This window comes from Harpegnathos saltator, unplaced genomic scaffold, assembly GCF_003227715.2.
Source record: "Harpegnathos saltator strain DR-91 unplaced genomic scaffold, Hsal_v8.6 scaffold219, whole genome shotgun sequence".
NCBI classification, from domain to species: Eukaryota; Metazoa; Arthropoda; class Insecta; order Hymenoptera; family Formicidae; genus Harpegnathos; species Harpegnathos saltator.
In genome coordinates this window covers 617219-643378 of record NW_020230005.1, presented here as the reverse complement: position 1 = coordinate 643378, position 26160 = coordinate 617219, and the positions used below count along the sequence as shown (strand labels likewise).

The window sequence follows — 26160 nt, the reverse complement described above, 5'->3', positions numbered from 1 at the left end:
TTCCGTCACACAGTATCCCTCCTCGTTCCATATTTCATTACCGTCATCAGTCACCGCGGTTCAATTTCATGCCGATTAACTGTTTGCGGTCAATTCCCACATCCGCAATGTTGTCCCGACTAACCCTGATAACTCGCCTTGTTCTAGATCTAGAAAGCCGCAAGCCTCCTTCTGTCCTATCCGACTGTGCACCACGTAGGCAACAACCATTAGAAGCACTTTCGTGTACACAGTCTCTACATAGCATATCCGCACTCCGGGCGAGCTTACGAAACGATACAATCGATGCTGGCTACAACGAAAAGTAAAAAGTAACGTATCGCAGAAAAGGCAAGTCGAATCTCTCGTTCGCATCATTTTGCTTGATTTACCGAAATAGCGTTTACCATTACGTTTCCATTACGTTTACCATTACGTACCATTCTTGCGGAACGCAGCTGCAAATCTCGCGGCACCAATTTGAACGAGTCTTTCTTCGCGCCGATTTAGATTTGTTTACTCTGGAAACGTTTTCACGTTGTAAATGTAAATTGATCGGTCTTCTCCGCGAATCTCGGTCTGCTGATTTGCGGCTTTACCACCTCGGCTCATAAGTCGCTCAAATTCCACTATACTAACATTATCGTATGCGCGCGCATGAATACTTTACGTGTATCCTTTCCAACAGACTTCCATCATCGTCATTATTATCGCATCGTTACGAGGAACTCGTCAATGTCGGTCGTCACGCGTCTACCACGAGGAAGATCGCGGGAAAAGGGAGGAAGGCGTCTGTATGTGAAAGAAAGGAAGCCGGTCGGCGCGCGAACTCGTACGGAGTTGCGAAGCTCCCGGCGAATCAGTGAGCGTCGCGACGCCCGTGGCGCAGGCAGGTTGCACCGTCTCTCCGTCTTCTCGTTGGCCGTCGCCGCGATAGTACGCACTCGCCGGTGCATCGGGGAGGACGCGGCACCCCGGTGACGGCGATACCGCGTACACGCTGCTCTCGTCGGCCGACTCTCCGGTGGACTATGGGGTTGAGCGGCGGCTAAATGGGGGCCGATGGACATTTTCGCGTGACCTTGTCCCTCAGGAGGGAACCGGGCGCTGGGCCGGTGTTCTGCAAGATGGAAACCTCCGCCAGGTTCCGGCAGCTGAAGACGGTGAAGCTGAGCTGCGAGACTACCTACCGGCTCGACATCAGCTTCAAGCCACCGCAACTGCTGCAGTGGGTACAGTAAATGTGCAGTCATACGTGCGCTCGGTAGACCCCGTCTCGGCGGCTGCACGAGTCGTTCGTTTAGTCGCTCGTTCATTCTGGGCCAGTTGTTCCAACTTCTTGATAAGTTAACTGATAGTTAATCATATGTGTTTTTACCTTTATTTTTCCTTCAATTTAAACGAAGACATATGATTTAACTATCAATTAACTTACTAAGGAATTGCCCTTAGGGTGAGGATTGTTCCAATCGCTTGGTAAGTTAAATCATGTGTCTATCTTTGTCTAAATTAAAGGAAAAACAAAGATAAATATATGATTCAACTATCAGTTGACTAACTTACTAAAAAGCTAGAATGACCGGTTTGTCTGTCAGTGAAAATTTCAGGGAGGGCGGGGGCGGTAAGACGCGCACGTTGTGTAATTTCGTGATTAAACGACAAAGTGGAGTTTAGTCTGAAAGAAAGAGTGACTACTTGTTCTGCTTAATTTTTAAGATATCTAGCGGATATTTGGGGTATCGCGTTTCTGCCGTGGATCTCGACGCAAGGCGATTTCATTCGCGTTTCGTTGCGGTGCAAATCCTTTTCTAGTCTCGCGGACTAGCAGAAGTGTATTGACTTCGATATGCGCAACGTGTCTTGAATGCAGCGAAGACATCGATGTCCTCTAAGTATCCTAACGAGATTCTTCTGGAACCGAGGAGTAGAGAGAGGTTCACGCTTGAATCTCGGACAGATACGCGTCGCTCACGCCGCAAATCCCAAACAGAACTCGATCGACTTCGCGTACGACAATTTACCTGCAATCTGCTATTGAATTATTCAACTTTTCGAGATACTCGCTAAGCAGAAAAGAAGGTTACTCGACTTTTGGCCCAGCGGGTCCATAAATTTCCCCACGACAAATTCCCACTCGACTGGTAGCGGTTTATCAGAAATTTATACGATCATTTCCAACATGAGGATGGAGCGCGGAGCCGACGATAAATTTCAACGTCGAAAGCTCCTGTACTCCAGGGACGAGGATTACGAGTTCTCGCTATATCTTCGGATATAGAATCATTAATAATGCCAACTGTTAGCGGTAATACCGAAAATAAACCCGACTGCCGAATGCGCGCATTCGAAACGTTTAGTATGACCGAATAACCGATGCGAGGGAAAAAGTCAAACCAACCGCGCGCGAGACGTCTTACTTCCGCAGTGCGCGCGTGCAGCTCTGCGGCAGAATCTGCAGGGATCTGCCTGGAGACACGGAAATTAGGTAATTTAATCCGCGGATTAAACTCCGGACGTCTTCGCCGTCGGATTCGCGGATGGTGACATCAAAGAAAATTAATTACTACGAATTAACTCGGCCGAAGAGCTCTCACGATGTGAATTCTCTCGAAATACGCAACGCGCGGCGCATATCTCGAGAGATGTGAATTACGACGAGGGCAAACGACGCGAGGCGTCGTTTTCGGAGGATTCTAATTTTACTCGGCGACGCCGCGCGATCGCAAAGATCTTATTGTATCGCAGAGATTTCTGTCAAATTGCAGGTTTCACGTGCGGAGCGAGCGGGAGCGGCGCGCCGGGAATTTAAAGGATTAACACGGGCGAGTCTCGCGCGGAAAATTGGAGCGCACGGTTAAAATCGAATGAGCGCGAACAACAACGACGACGACGGCGGCGAATACAGGCGACTAATTTATACGGGTCGCAATTAACTGGCGAAGTTCATCGCCGCACAGGAAACGTCGCGCCAAGCCGCTCTCGCGCTCGTCCCTCGAGAACCGCTTTGTAGGGCGAAAGAGAGACACAGAGGGAGAGGGAGAGAGGGAGGGAGAGAGAGAGAGAGAGACAGAGAGAGAGAGAGAGAGAGAGCACGTTACGTTACACGCGATTCTGTCGTGAGATAAGTGGCAGCCGCGAACTCGAAACGGTTCCTCGCGAGAGCCGACACGACCAGCGTCTCCCTGACTCGCACATGTGAGTCGCGCGCCAGGTGTGACGGTGCCTCCGCGACAACGGCGTGCGAGAAACGGACGTGTTGCCTTGAACTGCGAAACTTGCTCGCTCTCTTCTTGAGGAATCGATCGTGATTTTACAGAGCGCCCGTTGCATGTTTATATGTGCAACAGTGGTATAAATGACTGATCGATGATAGGCAAGTCCGTGCAAGATGCAACGATTGCAAACAACTGTTTTATATACATACACACATGATATGTTATTCGTACAGATGATGAATTATCTTACCGAAATAACCGAGGCGCGACGAATGACGTTTTCCATTTGCTCGTAGGTGCGATCACACATACACACACACGTGCGGCCCGTAATTGTCATTGATGACATTGATGTGTCATTGGATGAATTTAATCGCACGAGCTTGAGTTATCGTCCATTATTGCGATATCCCTTTTCCATGGTCAGACACGAGCTCCGATAAATATCGCATTAAGTATAATCGCTGCAATTGCGGTGCTGCTAACAATTACGTTGTCGTGCGAGTGATGAGATACGCGATCGCGCAGGATGATCCGGATAATGTCAAGGGCCACCGAGGAAGCTGCCACTGACCTTGCCTTCGCGATCACGTAATTTTCGTCAATTAGGACGAGTTATCCTTATCTTCCGCTTTCGCGCCGTGCTTCGCGTACGGAGGAGAGCGATTGATCGACTTGACGTGACGATAAACTAAAAGTGCGTTCTCATTGAAAGGAACAGAACTTTTCGTCCCTCATGAATCAAATTCTGCTCAAAGAACCGGCAGTTCTACCACACTCCGACCAAAACCCCGGTTTGGCTCCCTCATTGTCCCGTTAATTACGCCATTCTTGTTTCCTCGTGTACGAACAATTCGGGGCTCGAAGTTGGAGCCCCACCGCGTGCAAGCGCTGAACGAAATCTATACGACGCGATACGTACACGACATTTACATCGAAGAGCTCTCGTGCCGTTCGACCGGCATGATAATCGGGTATCGAGGAAAATTATAGAATAGGGAACAGGTGTTCTCTCTCTCTCTCTCTCTTTCTCTCTCTGTTCTCGACAAATGTGCGCGGCCGCACGCTCGCGGTTCGACGCTCGTCGACTCGCGGCGATTAACGGGCGGACGGCGGCAATTATGCACCGATTTGCACGCGTTGCACTCGAAATCGAATATGCAAATTACGGGGGATAAACGTAGCGCGCATAAATAAATCCGACTGCCTCGGCGCGTCATGAGAGCCGAAGTGTCCGGGATGATCTTTGAAAAGTCACGAAGGCTCGCGTGCCGTACCGCGTGCGCGATTTATAATAGAGCAGTTTGCCATTGTCATTTTTCGGACAATGGGAAAGCCCATGGAAGTCCTCCTTCTCTCTCTCTCTCTCTCTCTCTCTCTCTCTCTCTCTCTCTCTCTCTCTCTCTCTCTCTCTCCCCCCTCCCCCCGTGTCTCTCTCACGGCGGTTATCGCCGAAATCTCGTGGAATTTTAAGCAGCTGCGGATTACTGGTACAAATCACGCGATGTACTTATTGCATGGCCTGCTTTTCGATTTTAGTCGCGGCCACGATAGCCACGAGAACGCGAGAACTCCGTTCCTCGCGCCGTTCCGTCGCGAGGGCTTGAACGGCCGGTTCTCATTATGTTCTCCGCGCGTTAATTATTCGGCAAGCTCGGAGACCCGGCGAAAATCGCTGAAAAGTACACGCGCGCTTAACGTGCGCGCGAATCGAATCGCGGGCGGATCGAAGTGTCGCGAGCGGGAACTTCGCAATAACGTCGCAAAGTTCGCCGTCCTTGTCTCCCGTCCGTTAATATAATATAACATTCCGCGCGAATGTAAGGCAGCAGGACGGCGAACAAACGGGACGTGAATAAACCAACGAGCGAGCTTATGATATTACAAGCCGCGGGAGCGTTGCATTTTTCACGAACGATGGTGTTATATCGACCCGCGAGTGCAAGTGGCTCTCGCGGCCGCGAGAGGATTCGCGTCCGCCGATTCTCACCGGCTGATTTCTCTCTCGCTGCTCATCGTGCATTTTTCAACCGTTAAACACGGCTGACGCGTCCTGTGAGACGCGCCGCTCCGGCTGCTCCTGATCGCTCTTAATTTACTGTAACCGCCCACTCCCTCGGTCCTACCGGAGGGGGTTCCCAGTGACGGAGCGACGTCGAAGGGCGACCATTTCGAAATAACCGGGCGACTACTGGCTTATCTCGGCTGAGATAAGAAGCCGATACACGCGAGCGATATGCGCGATCCGCCAGCACGCGCACAGGTCATTTGCACGCACCGGTCGCGCCGCGTTCGCGAAAACTCTAAAAATAAAGCAGCGGAGTCCAAGCACGCTCGTGTCCATATGAGAAAGTGGACCGATACGTTCTAAAGATATATGAACCTGTCGATCCAAGGATCGGAGCGTCCGAGAACATAAGCGAGCTGAGAGAGGCTGACGCAAGCGATCCGAAAGAGAGCGCGCGAGAGAATTCGAAGGCGGCCCGGAGACGCGCGCGGAAGGATACGAGCGCGTCTCCGGGCCGTTAAGATGTTAAGGCGCGCATCCCGGTAGGATCCCCTCTGTGTAATTGTCAAGAAGTTACTTGTCAGGATTCATTGTCTACAAGCCTTTAAGCCAAGTCGCTTTAAACCAAGTCTAGTCGTTAAGTTAAGACGGATGTCAGACGTCTCTTAGATGTCTCTTAGACGTGTCTTGGATTCTAAGTTCTAAGATGTATCTCGACTCGGTCGTTTCTGCGACTCGATAGAAATATCGACCGCGTGCTTCAATTTGCGGCCGATCGGGCTATCTCGGCGATGGTGCAATCGCGCTTCGGCTTTGATTTATAACTTGCGCAACGAAGACGAAGACGAAGACCGCGCGGAACGTGCTCGGCTTTGTTTGGGCATCTCGCTTTTGCGACTCGACAGCCGCCCTCGACTTTTCAGCCCGATCTAGATCTCTATTTTTAAGCGCCATGGACGCAACACATTTTTACGACAAGTTGATTCGTAGGAGTGCCGCCGCCGTCGAGTGCGATCGCCGATTCGTTTATCTTGACGTTACGCCAGGCGTGAAGAGAATATTACCAAGGTACACACACACACACGTGGCGGCGATTGTGCGACGGAAAACGTCCATTTCCGCCTCTGAAAAGAAAAGCTCCGCCGCATCGGGAAACGCATCGGGAAGCGCAACCCGCGGTTGCACTTGTCCGAATTCCCGTCTCCCGCTAATTCCGCAAACACGACTAATACGTCGTAGCAATAATAGCGTTCCGTCGGGAATAAATCGTCGCTTCTAGACCGCCGTGAGAGAAACAATAGGCGCCTTTATACGTATATTATATAAAATGCTAGCGTGAGGATGCACAGTGAACGGCAACTTTTTCTTCGTCGTCGCGAGACCGCGCGCGCTTCAAGGCAAATGTAGAAACTTTCATCGATCCCCCCTCGTCTTTGTATTTTTCAGCTATGACCTTGAACTTGCTATTTTAAGTGGATCTAAAATGCTGTTACGATGAACAGTTATAAAAGTAATCACCGTCATACTCGCGAACACGGCGTGTAACGCTCGATTTTAATACAACTCGCAAACAGCGTCGCGTCCTCGCGAGCTCCTCCGCGAAGCGTTTCGTTTCCGGGACACCCTGAAGTTCGTTACTTACTCAACGGATATGGTGAACAAATGAGCGAAAGCAGAAAGCCCTAGTGACAGTCGCGTATCTCGAGGCTAATAAACGCGCGCTTTACCGCGTTTCGCTTGCCGCGAATCGTATCGATGCGGCCTCTCAATTCCCGAATCCTGCCGATGCATCCTGCGCGAGGTGCATCGGCGGACGTAGAGCGCGCGCGCGCGCGTCCGTCTCGTCAGAGTAACGTCGATCAGAGAGCGCCTCTTAACACAGCAACCGGCTTCTTCCAGGTCCCTGAGCATCGGCGGCAAATCGGTGGAGGCGATCGAGCGGGCGAGGGACGGCACGGCTTGCGCGTACAGTGCCTACCACAGCACCAAGGACATCCCAGCGAGCGCGCGCGGCCACCGGGAGGACCTGTCGATCGCGATGCGAGTCCTCGGCTCCGGCTACCTGACCACCTGCCTGCAGATTAAGTACTACCGGCTGGATGATCAAAGCCACTGCGAATGGGGCGCCCGGCTGCACTGCATCGAGCTCGACTGCTCCAGCGTGGAGGGCCGCCTGGTCACGGTGGACCGGGAGACCTACAGGAAGCTCGGCATCGAGTCTTAGCGTACCGTCCGTCTGTCATTACCGCGTTCGTTATCAGCGTCCCTCGGCGATAACCCGAAACCCACCGCGCCGCAATCGATGTCCCTCGCACGCGACCGGCCGATCGTACGCGGACCAGAATCAGCGTTTATTTCGAGAGCAGGCAGAGCCGAAGCTCTCGTGTGAGGTGGTCCATACTGTTCGTCCGATACCTCCGGGCGATCACGAGGATGAACGGATTCGATCGGGCCGGCGATCGTACGCGTAACTCGTAGCTCTTTGTCCTTCATTACGGAGTCTGTCACTGCGAGTTTATTAATAGGAAATTTTCATTAATAGGTGTTTTAATAATTCATCGCTCTGGCCGACGTTACTCTAACTAAGTGACAGAGCTCGCGTAGCGTACTCTTGATACTTGCGAACGACGCGCTGGAGCGAACGAAGAAAATTCAAGCGCTGGGTGTATCGCGAAGGACCCAGCTGGCGTTTTCGACTCAACACGGCGCGCAAATCGTGCGGGGAGATTTCGCGAAAGTGTCATCGGATGACTCGAGACCGACTGGTGATTCGTCAGCCGCCGGGCGACATCGCGCGCAATGTTGGCGAGCTGTGAAACAGCCGCGAGACAATCTCGAGGCCTCCGATTGGCGACACGACGTGAGGGACGAGAGAGAGAGAGAGAGAGAAAGAGAGTTGACGTGTGTCGAGACGGAATGAATCGTCGGTTGAACTCCGTCTGTGATCGTCCTCCGCGTAATCTTCCTCGGAATCTCCAGTCGCTGTCGCGCAGCGAGAGAGACCGCGGTAAGAATTAATGAAGGGGAAAAGACGAAGCGTGGTTAAACACGTTGATAAGACCGTGTGCCTGTGCGCTGCCTATCGAGCGCTCGCGCACGTGTCATCGATCGTTGATTAATATTTAATTGCCGCGCGAATCAATCGCGCGATACGCCGACGAGGAGGCGTGTTGCCTGCTAATTGAAAAAACCGGGAAGAATCAAGCTCTCGCGTGACGGCGCGGTGTCAGCTTTCGTAAGTTCGCGATCGAAACGCTCGCCCGTCGTATGACGATGCACTCTCATGCGCATTATTAACCGCTAACTGCTTCGGTAACGTTCCGCTGGCATCACCGGTAATAGCGGGCTTGAAAAATGAGCTGTACTCCCAAATTACAAATAACGATTTGCGGGGCTTCGCTCGCGGAAATTGCCACTAGCGATGCATTCTTTCTCGTGCCTCCGGAAACTCGACACGTTTATTAGTTTGATATCAGAATCTAAGATGTTATAAAACATATCATACACACATACACACACACACACACATACACACACACACGGATATTATACAGGGGGAAATGAAAGTCCACTTCAACGGTAATTAGGGGTTAACGCTGTGCGCGTTCGCTTCGGTGTTATTTCTTTCTCTCTTATTTACAGTAATCTCCGCCTCTTCTTTTTTTTCTCTATGTTCACATTTCCGAAAGGAAATCGAGGATTTTTACTCCGTCGTTTCTTACGGAGAAGTTTCCTTCTTTCTTTACCGATGAAAGATCCGACGGGCCCGAGACGCGTACACCATTCTTGTGCGTGTACACCGCTTAAAGGAAGAGATCGTGGGTGAATTAATTAATGTAGAAGCATTCTCAGATGCATTACGCTATACGATAGGAACTCGACGCACTTTAAGTACTCGGAAACTTTGGCAATCAGCGAAGTGACCAATCAGTGCCTCTACGCTTACTGTAACCAATGCAGGTTGTTTCTACTCTCTTGTTTAATAGACTTTAATGAAGCTACGTCGTCGCACGCGTGTAAGTACAAATGTCTCGTTCGCGCACGGTATATATACTTACGCGCATCCGACAGTAACACAAAATATATAATGTACTTTCTAACTTTGACTGAAATAAATCCCGTGCAGGAATACAAATCGTATTAATCTACGCTGCGAATTCCAACGAGAACTACAACAAATTGAGATTGTAACGATAAAATCGCGAAATTTGAAGAAATCTGAAATCGCACTTTAAGAACCGAAGAAGAAAGGCCCATTATTCGCACCATCGTATGCAATCGTATTCATCGTGTTGGGTCTCAGTGTGCAGCAGTACTTATAACCGCGGCGGCTCGTACTGCAGTATCTTGCTGGCGACGTCCTTGTCGCATAACTTCTCCATCTGCGTTCGCATCCGCCCCGCAAGCTTATTCGAGCGCTTGAGGTACATCGCCGAGTGGTGCAGGGCGATCGCGTACGGGATGGGACACCACGCTTCCCTGACCATACCGCGGATCAGCGCGGTGATGTAACTCTCGATCAGGGACGTGTCCTCCTCCTCCGGATAGAGGTAATCCTTCAACGGCACCACCAACCTGCTCGACGGCAGTCTCAAGTACCGAAGCGCGCCTGCATGTTCCGACCACAGTAGTTTCCTAGAATTAACGAAAAGGAACAGATTATTCAAGATCTAAATTAATCAGGAAGTCATCAAGTAGCTTTCAACGCAATACCTGTAGTATGTATCGTGCCGTTGCGCCACAGGCACCAATAAAATCATGGCGAAGCCGTCGTCACCGTACGAGCTCGAGCAGAAGTTCTCGCACATTGCCGTGAACAGGTCGGTGAAGGAGCTCAGACCCGGCAATTCCGTTCTGAAGTCTAGTCTCGCGTGGTGTCTTTTCAACAGGTCGGACATGACGCTAGCGAGCAGCAGGGAAACGTCCTTGTCCAAGTATATCGTGTCGCAAAGGTACGTCAGTATCAGTCTACTGAACCTCAAACTAGGCGACAGTTTCTCCGTGAGATTGGGCAAGACCAACGCCAGACTCAGCACAGCCACGATGCGGTTATTATCCTCCGGTTGTAACCTGACGTTGTTCTTGCATTTGTTGTAAATGTGAACCAACGGCAGGAACGGCCAGTCTTTAGGCATCGCCGCTTGGCTCCAGTCTCCGCAAGGGCTAACGTAACTCTCGTACAACGAAGCTACATCGTTGCACAAATTCATCTTAACTGGTGAATTCACAGCAGAGGTCAGATTCATCTTGGCCATCTTATTCGTAACGATCTCCAGATTCAGCTTCTCGTTGGACAATGCGATTCGCAAGAGATCTTTCACGTGATGAGCAGCGTCCGCGGGTAAAGCTGATATAAGCTTGATTGTGATCTTCCATACGATTTGCGCCGTTGCGTGGTCGAGCGTGTCACTCAGGAGGGACGCTGCTCTCACCATCGCCATTAATAAGTAGAACTCCGTTCTGCTGTACCATGATCCCTCGAAACTCCACTCGGCCGCCTCCAAGTCTATTGCGTATTTACGGAGGGACGGTTGCTCGAATATCGCTCGAATCTCCGTCATGCGCAAGTTATCGCAAAGCTTATTTAACACCGTCGCTAAGAATGGTATGAAAGAATTTAGAGACACGATCGGCTGCAGCTCTCCGTTCTTCATCAGAACACCCAGGTTTGGTAGACAAGAGGGTTCTCGATCAACAGCCGGTTTACTGTCGCTCAGTAAATTTGAATTGGATCTGTGAACAATACGCAGTGAGTTAAAGGAACGGTTCTCTTTTTAGAACGATGGAAAGCGATACTTACCGAAACGTCGAGAAAAGGTGCTGGTTGAAGATCCACGTGGTTCGGAAGACAGATATCTCATCGGCCGCCGATAAAGTCTCTGAGATTAACTTCATAACGCCCCACTAAAATTTAGAATTTCGCTTTTATTTATCATATACGGGTATATTCAAATTTAAGACTGATTAAGATCTCTACTTTAGTCAACTGACATAACAACTTACCGTCATGCTAGATACTGTTGACAGCTGAGTACTCCATTTCGCTAACAAGATAGAGATGTTCGGCTTCAGTGTTCTTTCGTGACTCGCTACGGCGATTAACGCAGCTGCGTGTTCGCATGCTAACTCGGACGTGCTTTGAATATCGTGGTTACTCAGCAGCAGCTGCAATTGTGACAATAGGATCAACTGAGCGCCAGCGACACTGTCCAACCCCACTTCGTATTGCAATAATAAACACCAAAGCCGCAGGCTCTCGATGCTAAGATTAATGTCATCTTTCTTTCTGAAATGTTGAAGTTTTAATGAAATAGAAATAGAAATGTTTAACGAAATACGAAAGTAATATTACGCGTACGAACTTACCCTGTTTCGCTACTAACGTATGTCAGGATGATTTGGATAACTTTTAAGTTATCCAACTTTTGCGCGACAGGCTTCTTGCCATACGTAACAAGGACGCGACATAATTTAACAGCTTTAACCACCGGAATCCCATAAGCATTATTTATCGTATCCAGCATTGCTGTAAGAAGAAAACTTACGCTTTTAAATTTACTTACGAATGTAAGATATCAGAAGATATGAGAAATTATTCACCGCGAAGCATTGAAATTTGGATTACACTAAATTCAATTTATATTTTTATTTCTAATTATACAGTACCTAATCGATCCGTAGACAAAGGCATGAAATTGTGAATAATAATGTCCAACAAGTACGGCGTAGATGAGATATTCAACGCAGTTATTTGCGAGTGTCTTGCAACGCGAATGAGTATCTCTAAGGCACTCTTTACTCCAACAGGCGGTGGATGCATTTCATTCAATATATATCTGAAATAATTATTCATATCATAAATAATTCATATCAACTTCGTCATATTCACGCTCTTAAATCAGAGAATTCGGAATATATTCAATTGTAAATTATTATTAAATTATCATTAAAATCAAAATGTTAAAATCGCGAAGATACAAATTAGAGTCCAAAGATCGCGAGTCAGGATAAACGAGTTACCAGTACCTAATTCTCAACAGGATATCCGATCTCACTAATGCAGCCACAGTGTCCAATTGCGCCAACTCGTGATCCTTTAGACTACTCGTATCCTTGTCCTCGAGTTGCGGCGTCAGGGTTGGTTCCACTTGACCGTCGAATCCGTACAATCTATCCAGGCATACCTCGTCCGCTTCACTGCACAGGAAAGCTCGGAGCGCTTGCAACGCTGCCGTCACTATGCCCACGGACGTGTTGTCTAGGGAGAATCTTAACAGCAGAAGAATATTCTTCTGGCTCAAAGCGCTCAGTGGTGCCGGTTGCAGGGCGTCATCGTACCAGCCTTTACGCGTTTTCTCCATAATATTGGCCAGGGTGACGAGAGCTGTGCATCGTTGCTGTTGCGTGAAAGACCTGCTAAGTTGCAGTAATTCTTGCAGGGAATACCCAGGACGTTCAGGCTCTTCTCCATGATGATGGAGACCTTTGTCGACGGTCAGGCTTTCGTCTTTGTATGGCAACAAAAGACCTGAAACAGAGACAGAGACAATATAAATTTTTATTTATTCCATCTTTCTGAATAAGTGTGTTCATGGATGATTGAGTGCAACACTTGGTCATGATTATGGTCGTCATACCTTTGTTTTAAAATAGAGTAGAGGTACGTATATTATATTTACCGTTGAAATCAAATCGTGCATTGTACCATTGGTCCGAAGTCGGCTCGTCATTCTTCTGCACGGGCAAGTCCTCCATCCATTTGAATTTTTCTAGTTCAGGGTCATTCATGTGGAGCCAACCTTCCTGTTTACTTTTGTCTAATATGTCTTTTGATGGCTTTGGTACGTCTGTTGAATTTGGTTCACAATCCATTTTTGTGTTATTATCATCTGAAGAAAGTTCTATATTTCTGTCGTCAGGTGCATTTTTCTTTATCCTTTCCTCATTCATCAAAATATCATGTTGCATTGTAACGTCCTGATCAAGTGGTCTCTTTCCAGACTTTTTATTCTTATTTTTTAAGAATTGTATTATACTAGGATCAAGACTCTTCTCAAGGTTCTTCTTTTCTTTCAGTATCTCTTTTTCACTCATTTGAGCTAGTTTCTCTAAATTTTCTTTATGAATCTCAGCAGCCAGTTGATCTTTGATTATACTACTAGCCTGTTCCATGTCATTGTTACATTCATCGTCTTGAACTTTCAGTGAATCATGTTTTAGAGACTCCAAAATTGGAACATTATGCCTGAATAAATTGTGATTTCTGTTTATCTCCTACAAAGTAATAAAATATAAAAAAATAGTAATTAGCATAAAGATAATAAGAATATATTTAAAAGGTAAAATATATTTTTTTCATAAATACCATATTGTCAGATGTAAAAGTTTTAGGAAATCCCATTTCACTTGCAAGAGAGATTCGACTATTGTCAAACTTATATTTTTTGATTTGATGCTTCTTTTCTACAACATTACTAAGTATAATATTTGACGGTGTAACAGGTATGTTTTGTACTGCATCTTCTAGCTTCTGTTCCTGAATTTTTTCCTTGACAACAGGATTTATCATCTCTCCATTGCTTTGTGAAGTAGAGACTATTTCTTGTTTTGACTTAAATTTTCTTTCCTTAGAGAATCTTGATCCACCGTTTTTAACAGTATTTTTTGGATATACTATCCTGGCAGAGGGTTGCTGATTTGCTTTTAAAAATTCCTCTTGTTGGCGCAAGAGATCATTTTCATCATCCTTTGTCTTAGCAGAAAGATGTCTAAAAGTCGCCATGGTGGTGATTTATCTAAAATATGCAGAACAGTATAAGAGTACAATAAGGCAATAAAAATAACAGTGCAAAAACAACATATCATATAAAATCTATCGCATTTGTAGAATTATATAAAATAACTATAACTATATATAAATATAATATTGCAGTTTTTATACTATGAACTGAAAAATAAAAATTACTGATATAAATATATATAACATCTTACATTATATTATTATAAATATCATGTATACAACGTATGAGAACCTAACCTTACATATCAGTTCAGTTCAGTTCAATATATGGCTCCGGACTGCATTTAGCTTTGTCCATACGCCATTTTCCAGTAGTATGAAGGTAAAAGAAAAACAGGGACAATGCAGTCCCCACGATCAAAAAATATGCGTAATTACAGGAACCACATCCAACGGATGCAAACTAAAAACTTAACCTTGCATATCATTTCATATAGAATTTACTCTTCCCACCTGAACCTTCAAGTATGTACTAGTCGAGAAGTGTACATTGATGTGTTCTTTTTAGCAGAAGTGACGTCAGATGTAGGGCGGATTCACACTTTGGCAGACAAGCAGATAACAGAAGGCAGCATCCAAGAGAGAGACAGACTATCAACGCGATTTCTGACTGGATATGAACGGTCAAAGCGGCTGAATAAGTTAATAGCTCGCTATCTAGAAAAGTCACATGTTTCATGGCGTGTCCAGAACGTATCTGATCTAACATGATACGATTCGACACATGTCAGACGTATTTTATATTTTCAAGTAATGAAAATTAACGGTATATAAATCCAAAATACTTTTATTGTTTATTATAGAATTTAGCTAAAATTTAACGAACTGTAATTTTCATAAAACTGATGATAATGAAATATTTCGAAAAGAATTTTAAATGTTGGAATCTCTCTATATGTAAGCGTATTAAAGGCTGCGTTCAGAAAACACAATGGTTACACAACGGTTGAGTAATTCGTCAACGTTACTGGTCTAAATATAAGGATCTAACAATAAGGACCAATAGTTACTAAGCGCTCAGTGAACGCTTTGTTTTCTGAACGCAATCAAATTCACAATGTTATTGCCATTTTCTGTCAAAATATATCGAGTTAAATAAGAAATAAGAGATGACTCTGTATTTTCAATCTCATATTTTTCAGTCACTCTTTCATTAAAAAATTATTCATATAATAGATGCAAAATGCATTTTGAAAAGGAAATTTTAAACTTTATAATAATTGTTTAACGAACATTGTACATCTGATACCTTATGCGTGTAATCAAAGATAAATTTATATTTTTCTTTCCTTATCTTTTAAAACAGAAAAATGAGGAAATACTTGGTTTATTTAGCTGATAAATTAATTTATTTATCTAGGCACGACGCTGGAACATACGGTATGTAGTCACGCACCGACCATCGCTGTCATATGCTCTAAGCATAAATGCATAAACGCCAATTACACAAAAAGAGAATTTCGGAGATTATTAAAATAGCTTTATCCGCATCCTTCACAATTATTCCGCTCTCATGTAGTTTATTATGCTTTCAGTCCATCAAATTTTATGTTATAATAAAGAAAAACAAAATTCTTGTCGTTTGATGATTGGCCGTTTATCTTGTCCTCGACCGATAGAGTCCTTCGCCATTTTAATTGTTACAACATTTCAAATGTAAATACGGTTTTCTTTTACAGTTTTCTCATTTGTCATTTTAATTATATGTTATGCCATAATTACACTGTATTGCATTTAATTTTCCGCACAAATTAAATGTAATGTAATACACGTTACGCGTAGTGTAGTTTTCGTATCAACTTTGATATATCTTCTACGAATAGAGAGACAAAAAGACACTTGTTCTTGAAAACAATTTGGTAAAGCTCGAGAAACAAAATTAAGCTAAAATGATCGTTGTCTCGATTCCGTTTGTAATGTATTTTTGCGCTTTGCAGCCTGCTCTTATGGATCTCTTTACGACTCCGGAAATGTTAAATCAATCTCTCTCGCCCGTTTCTTTACTTGAAAAAATACAATTTCGTATATGTACACACTTTGGAACAAGTGATTGAGTTTTTCGTTTCTCTTACAAATATGTACACCTCGGTATTACTTATCGCGTAAATTTGCATAAAGCTGTCGCTTCATTAATGATCGCAACAGAAATGAAAATTTCATCAAGTCGCACGATAAGAGGCGAAATATATATCGTAACATATCATCAATAGCTTTTATTATTATTGTATTATGTGTTTTTTTGTGCTGTAGAAGATCGTTGTAGATCTTGGATTCCGCGCGTATACAAGATATTAAAAAAGAAAGAGCTCCAGACTACAAACAACTTGCAAGTACCAGGATCGAAAAAGTTCATAACTCCAAAAGGGTTGATTTCTCGACTTATGATTGTTAAGCACTTTTTATTCAGTATAATGAGTATTATCTACTCTGTAAGCGCCTGGAACTTTATTTTTTAACACCCTGTATACGCAAATTTGCAACTTTATTTTTATCATGTTGTTATTATTTTCTGGCAAAGATACATGTAAAATGCTCTCCTGTCGTCGGGTCATTCACTTATGCATCTTTTTCTCTCTCCCTCTCTCTCTCTCTCTCTCTCTCTCTCTCTCTCTCTCTCTCTCTCTCTCTCTCTCTCTCTCTCTCTCTCTCTCTCTCTTTCCCAAATATTGTTACAAACGCAAACGAGGACAATGCGGCAGATTTTTCTTTTTTTTTTTTTTATTCCGATCGGCAAATTTGCAGACGCGCCTCAAGAGTAGACTACGAATACGTAATAACATATTTTGTTGAAGATGAAATAGCCGATGTGATATATTTCTTACCTACAATCACACGTATTTACACTAATTACAAGTATCGCGCACAAAAAACTGATTCTTCTCTCTCTTTATCCTATTCTTAGAAAAAAAAAAAAAAAAAAAAAAAACGATCTCTTCAGATAGTTGACTTCTGGTAGTTCTCTCACAGTCTCGTACTTGTTGCATGAAAATGCTCAGTCAGGAAAGACAAACTCAGCGCCACAACATTTGCGTTACGCTATTACGTGAGCGTAATGTAACGGTGTGTATCTCTCTTTTCTCATTCTATTCATTATATTACTCTATATAAAAGGAGGAAAAAAGAAACGACGAACGCGAACAAATCGCGGCATTCTGCATGCAACATTTACACCTTTTTGTTACAACAAAAAAAGACACACTTTCTCTCTCTCTCTCTCTCTCTTTCCGGAATAGATATAAAAATCTTGCTACAATTATAAGTCAATCTCGACACACGTACGTCGTAATTATATATAATTGAGTCAGCTTTCAGCTTGTCTCTCTGTTTGTTCACTCATAGCTTTCCGTAAATGTACACGCGCATTTTGGCACATGCACGTACGCACGCACGCGAGGAGACAGAGACGATATATATAAGGCACAGAATACATATTATACTTTATATATGCGAGCGACGACACACACACACACACACACACACACACACACGTGGTTGCATAGCTCTGGTAAATTAAAAAAAAAACAAAAAAAAAGACGAGGAGAAAGAAACCTATTAAACGAGTTCTGTATATTCCACAGAAAATGTTTTACCGGCGCGATACGTAAAACAAAAGAGAAAATCTAAGCCATATGCACACACACACACACACACACACACACACACACACACACACACACACACGCACGCACGCACACGCACGCACGCACACACGCACACACACACACACACACACACACACATATATATGCATAGTATACTACCGAGAATATTAATCAGCTCTTTAGTAGTTTTCCGGCAAGTAAAAGAAACGCGGTAATAAGGTGTGACAAAAGACTTCTTACAGTCATAAACTTAACAACGTGAATCATAATACATACACACACACATATCTGTTTTATACTCAAATATATTGCCTATATCGTAAGAACCTCGTTAATTAATATCCTCGGTGAAAACAATAGTGTTCACGGTGTGTACGCGAGAAATCATACGATTAATCGGCTTCAAGGATTCCTCAGCAGCGGACAAGAAGCGCGATTACAGGAATATTAATTACTTTGTGCCCTAATATTATCACAAAAAAATGAGTCAGCACTCTGTCCCGGTCGAGGTTGCCTTAACACTGATCGCTCTCGGAATTATACCGTTTTATATCGTTACATACTGACCCAACTATTCTCGCGCGAGTCTTAATAATTACATGTACATTCCCTGGTCATATTACTCGGGGTGGTGATAGAAAAGTATACGGTATTCATATATCATGCGCTTATATTATATACAGTAAACGTCGTTTCTCTGCCGTGTCGATCTTGCCATGCCACGGATAAGGATACGTGTACACATGTAGGGGTGTGTATGTATCTTATCGCGATGCGACGTGTGTGTAATTCCGCCGCTCAGAAAAAAGCGGGAGATCGTTGATTGAGATTTTTGTTAAAAAACGAACGAATCAGACCCGTTACAAGGCAGCATTAATAATTCTTATTTTAAATTTTTGCAGCACGACATTGCTGAAAAAGAATTATTACCTCTAGTAATTCCGAATAATTACTTGTGAAAAACGTCAATATATATATCACGCGCCGATCTTCGGAATACGCGGTTTCGTGCACGATCTCTGTTTTTCTTTTCCCGTCTTTCTTTCACACTTTTATCCTTCCTTTAAACCGCGCTACTCCCTCAAGCGAAAATTTACGTTACACGAGAGAATCTTTCGTGTAGAACGTGTTACTTTTAAATACGATTAATACACGTTACGTTAAACAGGCGCCTGCGTGCGAATACAATAACGCCGTAGACAGACGATAATACGTTACATCAGAGTATTTAAGATTAGAAAACACTACATTTTTCCGTGCTCGATCGCCGCACCTCAATGATCATCGAGCGATCGTGCTTGGTACAATACAAGACGAATTGTATCTATAAGATAAGACTTTCCTTGTTTTCCAGCGTATGCGACATTGCTCGCGAGGCTTCTTCTTATTACAAGTGCAATCACGAAAGCTGCATCGACTGAACGAATTGCTTGTAATCCGATCCCCGATGGCGTCTCACTGTTTCGTGTTTAGTTTCTTGTTCGCGAAAAAATCTGTGTTCGCGGCTATTCGGTATACGTTCGAATCGAAACACCGTATAGTCGGGCGGAGTCCGAAAATGTGACGTTACGTTATGCTATTGCAATGTTAGGTAATCGATAAATTATGTCGATTAAGTCTGTGTGAGGAGCGCCTTAGAAAATTTATATCAAACATCCCTCAGTCTCTTGGACGGTGATCTCTTTTTCCTTCGTTCGTGAATAATTCCGCGCGCGCTAAGTTGTTTCACAGGTCGACGAGATCTGTAGACGTAGAAGAAAAGTTTATTCGTCGTGTTGGTGGGTGTAATACGATATTAGTGTGTAAGGTAATTACGATGAACGATTCTGAATTTTTTAGTTTCCATCTATTACATTTTATTCACCTAGACGTAATGATATTCAATTCAGCAATAATACTCAATTCGGTTGAGAATAGTCAACAATGTCTTAAAGCGATATCTCGAATGACATTGAGTGAAAAATATTAAAAAAATATATCGTGTACTAAAAACTCGCGTGTAGAACATTCACGATTATTGAAGATGTTTTTATATGCGCAGGAATTATGATCTTAAAGATTAAAAATATTTTCATAACATTGGTTATGTCTTGAAAAAGATAATCAATTTTGGATAAGAAAGAAAGACAAAGCAATAATAAATTCCAAACAAATAAATTTCCTAGTTAAAAATATAAAAAAAAATATGTATTGGAAGAAATTATTTAAAATACAAAATGTTTAATCGCAAATTGTAAATTACTTCATTATTCAAAATTTCATCTTTTTCATATGTTCATTTGCCACCGATAAATAGATGGCATTGTGTAATTTGCTTCGATGACGCATGTGCGAACGCATCGAGCTGCAGTGTTGCTTAAAACATTCTGGATTTCTCGATACATAAGAAACGCCGCGGACATAACAATGGTCACGATTCACGAAGAAGTCGCGTCGGAACTCGCACCGTCATTCGTGACAACTTTCACTGAAAGCACAGTAATCCTGTAGACGTATTGATGTATATGAGGCACCGTTTTTATCATTATATACAGTTGCGCTAGACGGTATATATATCTGTCGCGTGAAAAATAAGTGATACGATTCTTTTACACGCTACGTTCTTCTCTTTTTCTGCTTCTTCTTATGAAAGTTAGGAGAATTATCGCCGAGATGATTTGAGCGTCGCGCCATACGTCACAACTTCTCTTGCATTACCTTCGTCTTTTCCTGCCCCTCACCTCACCTTTGTCTCAATGTTCTTCGTACACCAACCACCGAGTAACACTGTAAATGCTGAGTCGCTTCGTGATAACGATGATAACGACGACGATGATGACGATGACGTTGACAATAATGATGAAACGTGCTTTTATCGCGGGAGCACGACAGGTCAGTTGCTCGGGAGCTCAATGTGAATATTTGTGTGCATTAATTCGTTCGTCTGCACCGTTGAGTGTCGACACGGAAGAGTTCACAAAACTATTTAAGAGTCTTATTAATCGCAACGGACATTCCTCGGGCCCTGCTTCGCGCGAGGGACCCTCAAGGAGCGAACGCGAACACGATTTCGCGGTTCGTCGCGATCTCGGGCGATCTGTCGCCGTGCGACGACGAGCCTCGACGACGTGGACGACAAGGAGGGCCGCAAGTGATTCCATCGTACAGACGGGCACTTGTAGAGCACACGCCGTCGTGCCCGCGACTCCACGGGCTACACCGCGCAGCCCTTGCGCGTGCCGTATAGCACCTTCAGCTCCGGTATGATGATTTTCTTAATAAGCGCGTTCGTCTTGGCGGTAAGCAAGTCGCGATGAGGATCTTTCTTGAAGATCTTAATGCCCGGCCGGTGCACCAGAAACGCGTTGTCCAAGATGAGAAAGTCGTAGTCGAGAACACAAAGCGCGTAGCCCTGTCGGCAAGCGATAAAACATTTATTACAACGTATAATATGTGCATAATGTCGAAGAGGAACAGGAGATGGTAATATGCCCCTCCTCTAAAAAGAAAAAAAAAATTGATTTTATTAAAAATTTCGTAGATCATCAGTAGAGTCATAATATTATTGTTGAACTTTGCGTAACTCGAATTATATACAGCCGTGTAAAATGTTGAATAACGGACCAAAAATTCAAGCGGAAATATATTCGTCCGAGTTTAAGAAGAATGAGAAAGCATGTATAATCAAATGCTAAAATATACCTTGAGAACGTCACGAGATGCTCGAAAGTAAAAATGTGTTGCAGAAAATGACTCAGCCGACTGTGTTTTGTGTTATATCAGCGCCACTGCATTATGCGGCGGGCCACTAATCTAATGATTCCACAAGTATTTACAAGAGTCACGCAATATATATATATATATATGTGCATATATGTGTATATATATATATATGTGTATATATGTATATATATATATATACACACATATATACCACCTTCTCTCCTCTATATATTATATTATACTTGTACAATATAAATAATGCAATATTTATCTACATTTGTATACGTTCATAAATAATACATTATACCGCGATGATCCTGCGTGTGTAGAGCTGATTTATCTCAGCAGAAGCAAGTTCGCTTGCTGCGAGCGATTGTTAAATCCGATTAGTCTACACTCGTCGTGCTGAATAGTTTAGACAGTTAGAGATAAACTCACCTGTGTCATCTTGTCACTCTTCCCCTCCCAACTGAGTCTCTCGTCGTAAAGAGGATCGTTATTGGTCCCGATGAAGATCGGCTCCCAGTGTACGAAGCTACCGGTCCTCTTGCCGATGTGGAACACGTGCAGATCCTCCGTCTCAGCCGCTTCCTGCCACTCTTTGCTCTTCGGCACGTTGTGGCAGCCGGAGCACAATTTCTTGTGGAAAGGTATAGCGGTGCCGGTCTTCAGCATCTGCACCTGCGAGACCACGTGAGCTTTAGACGCACACGATGACGGAGAGTAAACAGAGTTGCTCCGAACGTGATTACGCAATAAAAACCGAGCGTGTCGTAAACAATGGCTTGCCGTTTCCGACTCCTGGCGTGTCCTGCGCGTATCGGCGGAAAGTGGTAAAAGAAATAACCGACAATTAGTATCACGCACGCACTCATCCAGATTACAATCGCTCTTTGTTCACGGCGCTCCAGTTCTGAATGTGATGTGACAAAAGGTGCATTGTGCCATGCGTCGAGCCATGTGCCATGTGTCGCGGTCGCCGTGCGCGCAGTACGCGACCGTCGGACAATAGCGTCGCTAATTCCGCGTATCAAGGTCCACGGTCAAAGGAAGTACCATTGATTCGTCGATCCTCGGTCTACACTGTCAACGCGCAGTCGTGTGTGCCGCGCGTCGTCTCCCGTCCTAGTCGTGCTCTCTTTCGCACGTGCTTAATTGCCATCACTGATAGACACGCACGCCGAGCGCATGCAAATAGCACGTCGGACGTACCAGGTGAGTTTTATTGTTGGGCGGCAGGCTCTTGCCGTCCACTTCGAAGATGGGCAGCACGAAGACCTTGGGATTCGGCTTGTAGAGAGCCGGCTGATCCCTCCTGCGAATCATCTCCAGGAACTTGGCGGGCAGATTCGGGCTGGGGTACAGCTCGATGTCGCTGGGGAACACGTAGAAAGTGGGCGCGGACTCTCGCGCTACGTTGCGGCCCACGTTCACCGGGTACAGCAGCTTCTTGTCGTTCTTATACATCTTCGAGAGGCTGACGTTCACCCACGGCGGCCCGAGCGAGCAGTTGTACGTGTCGGACACGATCTGCTCCGATGGCGGTACCTACGACAGGATTGCAGGCGCGTTTTGTAGCGGAGCGGAGACAAGTCAAATTTGTCAATATACCAGTATCAATATTGTTAGTTAATCATAAGAATTGAATTAATCATAAGAAATCAGTAGATCATAATAAAATAAATTAATCAAATAAATTCTCAATAAATTTAAACGCACTTAAAAAAGAAAAGAGGAAAGGAGGAGAACACACGAAGAAGGATGAGGAGGAAAGACCGACGTTCGTGATTAGCAGATGCCCATGCGCGGTTTCCCCTCTTCAGCATCGCGAGGAGCGAAATCGGTCGGAGCGGAAACCGCGTGGATTTCTCGCGGAAGCAGAATACGCGGTGATACACGTATCCGCCACGGCCAAGTGCTCGTTACGACGCGTATCAGCCTGACGAGGATACACACACGGTCGCTACAACAGCAGCAAGGCGGGTATACGGTCTAAATACCGTTCGCGTGCCAAGCGACGAGCTGCATATGCATAAGGTGGATTTACGCACGCATCGCTCGAGAAACAAATTACCGGGACGGAGCACCCACCCCGCCTATGCCGCAACGTAACGACGTTCGCACGCCGCGGCGGTCGGATCTATCATTAATCCGTCGTATCCCCCCTCCGGTGGACGTAACGACGATTAATATGATTCACGTGCCAGGCGATCGACAAGTACAAAATCCTGAAAGTAATTCCGCTAGATTTGGATGTCGCGCGCTCGGTGCGACGTAACGACGTCCTCTCCTCGTTGGTTCTCCAGACGCCATTAAGCGCATCACAGCGGGACACTTGCGAAGTGCCGCAGGCTCTTACGTACGAAACGTTTCCAGGTCTCGGGAAAGTGCGCGGGGATGTGCACAACGGAACTCCAGCAACTACGGGGAAAATTGACAGGAATGAAAAAAAGGATATGTATATTTTTTTTTTCATCACAGTGACACGACATAATTGGCGATGCTCAAAGTCAGAGAGGAGCCAGGTGTACACTTGGTTTTGGTGGAACTCGAGACAATAGACGATACTTGGACGAAGGATCAAATCGTCCGCTCACCGCTTTTGGCACGTGTTTGCTGCTGAAGAAGACGTGGAAGGTTACCAGCTGCGAGACCAACGGGCTGCCGCAATTTCTCGAGTACCTGATGGCGTCGAGGGTCGCCGGGAAGTCGGTGCCGGGCGCGTGCATGGCGATCGATATCGGCGCCCGCCAGCGCTCCAGCAGCGGCTCCAGATTGTCCAGGAACGTGTAGTCGGCGTGCGTGGTGTACGTCACGCTCTCCCAGCATCTCAACGCCATGCTCATCGGCACGTAATTATAGAGCACCCAGTAGTCGCCCCGCTGCGCCCGCCTCGGCTCGGTTGACTTCTCGTTGCAGGGAACGGCCTCCTTCAGGCTCATCGCCGCGGGCCGCGCGACCGTCATGCCGTTCCTCACCTAAGACGAGAAAGCGGCCGTTTAACCGCCGCTCAAACGAGGAAATTATCGTCTGCAGCGAACGATCGCCCACGAAGCCTCAATTCTTCTACGCGCTCTCGAAGAAAATCGCACTAACTTCGGCAGTTGAACGGCTATATTGATCATTGTGAACGTGAAAGGCACAAGGATAATCGGCGCGCGATCGTCTCTTGAGATAACGAAAATAACCGTCAGCTTTTTGGAGTTAACGAGTCGCTGGAATTCTGCGTGGAACTTTTGTGCATTGTGCAGTCCATTTTTATTTCGCTTCTCTCTCTCTCTCTCTCTCTCTCTCTCTCTCTCTCTCTCTCTCGCTCTCTCTTGAAAGAAAGAGAGTCACTTCGGTATTGGAAAAAAAATTATACACTTCATTCTTTGCGAAGAATGTTACCTTCTATCCTCGGCAGCTGTCTCTTCAGAGAGGCCAATAAAAAGTGATTAAAACGCTCGAGTGCAAGTTTGAATTTCTCGTGCTACGAGAGCAGCAGCTACAATGTTCCCTTAATTTGATTTTCATCCTTACGGTCCAGCAGAATTGTCCGAAAGCGTCGAAGCGTAGCAAAGGATCAAAGGGAAGATGAATGATAAGAAGAAAGGCGGCAAGGGGAGAGAGCGTACCGTCTGGTTATGCGAGTGCTCCGACTTGTCGAAAGCCTCGACCTTGGCCCCGTTGGGCGTCGTAGTGACGAGGAGCTTGCTCCTGAGGGGACCGGTGGCGGCGACGACAGAGGCGGCGGCGGCGGCGGCGGCGGCGGCGGCGCCGTTCGTCCTGGATGTCGCGGCATCCTTGACGGCGCCCACAGACGCGGCGGAAGCTGCTGACGAGGACGCGGCGCCCTTCTGAGTGCCGTTTACGAGGTCGATGGCGCCGCCGTAGGTCTCCGATTGGAGCGGCGCCGCCCAGTTGGTCGGCGGTTCCTCGATCCACGGCCCGGAGGAGCCGATGTTAGCGCACACGTACAGCAGCACACACACATTCAGCACCACCGACAGGCGCAGCGCCCAGTTCCTGCGGGCGATGGCTAAGATGCTCATCCTACAGCCTCCTCTGGGTCCGTTCTGTCGCGACTGATGGCGTGGAGAGATGGCCGCAGGATGCGAACAGGAGGCGATGAAGGAAGATCGTCCTTCGTCCTCGTTCGATCCTCACGAGATCCTCGCGCGACGTGTGAGCGATCCCTGCCGAACGTCAATGACGTCGCGGTCGCTGTTGCGGTTGGTCTCGCTAAGCGTCGTCCGGCTCCTCGTGATCCTCTTAGTCGTTGACCGCCGCGCATCCAGCCTGTCGCGGCCCACGGCTGTCCGCGATCAGGACCTGCTCATGACTGTTGCGGAGGCCGCTGTCGACTGGAACTTGAGTGCACGCACCTGGAACGAGCGTAGGGAAAGGGACCCGGATTACGACAGGTTGATACGGCTTGTTAGGGTCGAGTGTCGCGTATCCTCTCGTCGAGATAAGACTCGACACTATGCACTTCGCTCTTCAGAGATAGTCTTTCTCTTTCTCTCTCTCTCTCTCTCTCTCTCTCTCTCTCTCTCTCTCTCTCGTATCTCGTGCCGGATCGCGGTCTCGTTTATCTCACGGCGCATCGCTGGCGATCTAGTTTAACGACTCGACGAGAGACCCGACACGACTTTCCCCTTATCCCGCGGCTTCTTCCTCGTTCACGTGAGCAGGCATTTATGACGGGCCCTCCGCTCTCGTCGATGCAAACCGAGTCGAGCCGCCGGTCAGCCAGCCAGCTCATCATCATCGCGCGACATTATCATCGAGCGACGCGCCGGTTTGAATTGGGTAACGGCGATTCGCCGCGATGGTTCTCTTCTTCATGGGATCACGATCCGATGTTTAGCA

At 45.9% G+C, this 26160-nt stretch overlaps 3 protein-coding genes across 5 annotated transcripts in view; 1 reads left to right on the top strand and 2 right to left on the bottom strand.

Moving 5' to 3' along the window:
- Positions 1–2: 2 nt before the first annotated feature.
- LOC105181849 (CB1 cannabinoid receptor-interacting protein 1) lies at positions 3–9337 on the top strand. 2 transcript variants are annotated; one of them, XM_019840724.2, is made up of 3 exons: positions 3–311; positions 668–1207; positions 7102–9337. In XM_019840724.2, the coding sequence occupies exons 2-3, from the start codon at positions 1032–1034 to the stop codon at positions 7424–7426; spliced, it is 501 nt and encodes a 166-aa protein (XP_019696283.1). In that variant the 5' UTR covers positions 3–311; positions 668–1031; the 3' UTR covers positions 7427–9337. The 2 variants fall into 2 exon arrangements, with proteins under 2 accessions (XP_019696283.1, XP_011137185.1); XM_011138883.3 differs by lacking the exons at positions 3–311; positions 668–1207 and adding an exon at positions 5712–6270.
- On the bottom strand, positions 8786–14452 carry LOC105181857 (RNA polymerase II-associated protein 1). The gene is made up of 10 exons (XM_011138900.3): positions 14240–14452; positions 13568–13997; positions 12882–13476; positions 12229–12730; positions 11869–12038; positions 11569–11728; positions 11206–11488; positions 11003–11106; positions 9916–10935; positions 8786–9837 (listed from the first exon to the last, which is right to left on the bottom strand). Exons 2-10 carry the CDS (start codon positions 13982–13984, stop codon positions 9519–9521), a joined length of 3570 nt encoding a protein of 1189 aa, XP_011137202.1. The 5' UTR covers positions 13985–13997; positions 14240–14452; the 3' UTR covers positions 8786–9518.
- A 5775-nt stretch (positions 14453–20227) lies between these two features.
- LOC105181819 (beta-1,4-glucuronyltransferase 1) overlaps positions 20228–26160 on the bottom strand; it is a 35929-nt gene continuing 29996 nt past the window's right edge. For both annotated transcript variants that reach the window (XM_019840790.2, XM_019840793.2), the window contains exons 2-6: positions 24924–25673; positions 23904–24284; positions 22519–22854; positions 21745–21987; positions 20228–20995 (exon numbers count right to left, since the gene is read on the bottom strand). In XM_019840790.2, the coding sequence (XP_019696349.2) occupies positions 20798–20995; positions 21745–21987; positions 22519–22854; positions 23904–24284; positions 24924–25340 (1575 nt within the window). In that variant the 5' untranslated portion in view covers positions 25341–25673 and the 3' untranslated portion in view covers positions 20228–20797. The remainder of the gene's footprint in view (positions 20996–21744; positions 21988–22518; positions 22855–23903; positions 24285–24923; positions 25674–26160) is intronic.

What these genes read in the sequence shown, in the direction of transcription:
- LOC105181849 (XM_019840724.2), top strand. Translation starts at nt 1,032, where the DNA reads ATGGGGGCCGATGGACATTTTCGCGTGACCTTGTCCCTCAGGAGGGAA. An exon ending in AAGCCACCGCAACTGCTGCA is followed by an intron (nt 1,208 to 7,101) that starts GTGGGTACAGTA and finishes GGCTTCTTCCAG; the next exon opens with GTCCCTGAGCATCGGCGGCA.
- LOC105181857 (XM_011138900.3), bottom strand. Translation starts at nt 13,984, where the DNA reads ATGGCGACTTTTAGACATCTTTCTGCTAAGACAAAGGATGATGAAAAT. An exon ending in GATATCCTGTTGAGAATTAG is followed by an intron (nt 12,039 to 12,228) that starts GTACTGGTAACT and finishes TAATTATTTCAG; the next exon opens with ATATATATTGAATGAAATGC. An exon ending in CACCTTTTCTCGACGTTTCG is followed by an intron (nt 10,936 to 11,002) that starts GTAAGTATCGCT and finishes TATTGTTCACAG; the next exon opens with ATCCAATTCAAATTTACTGA.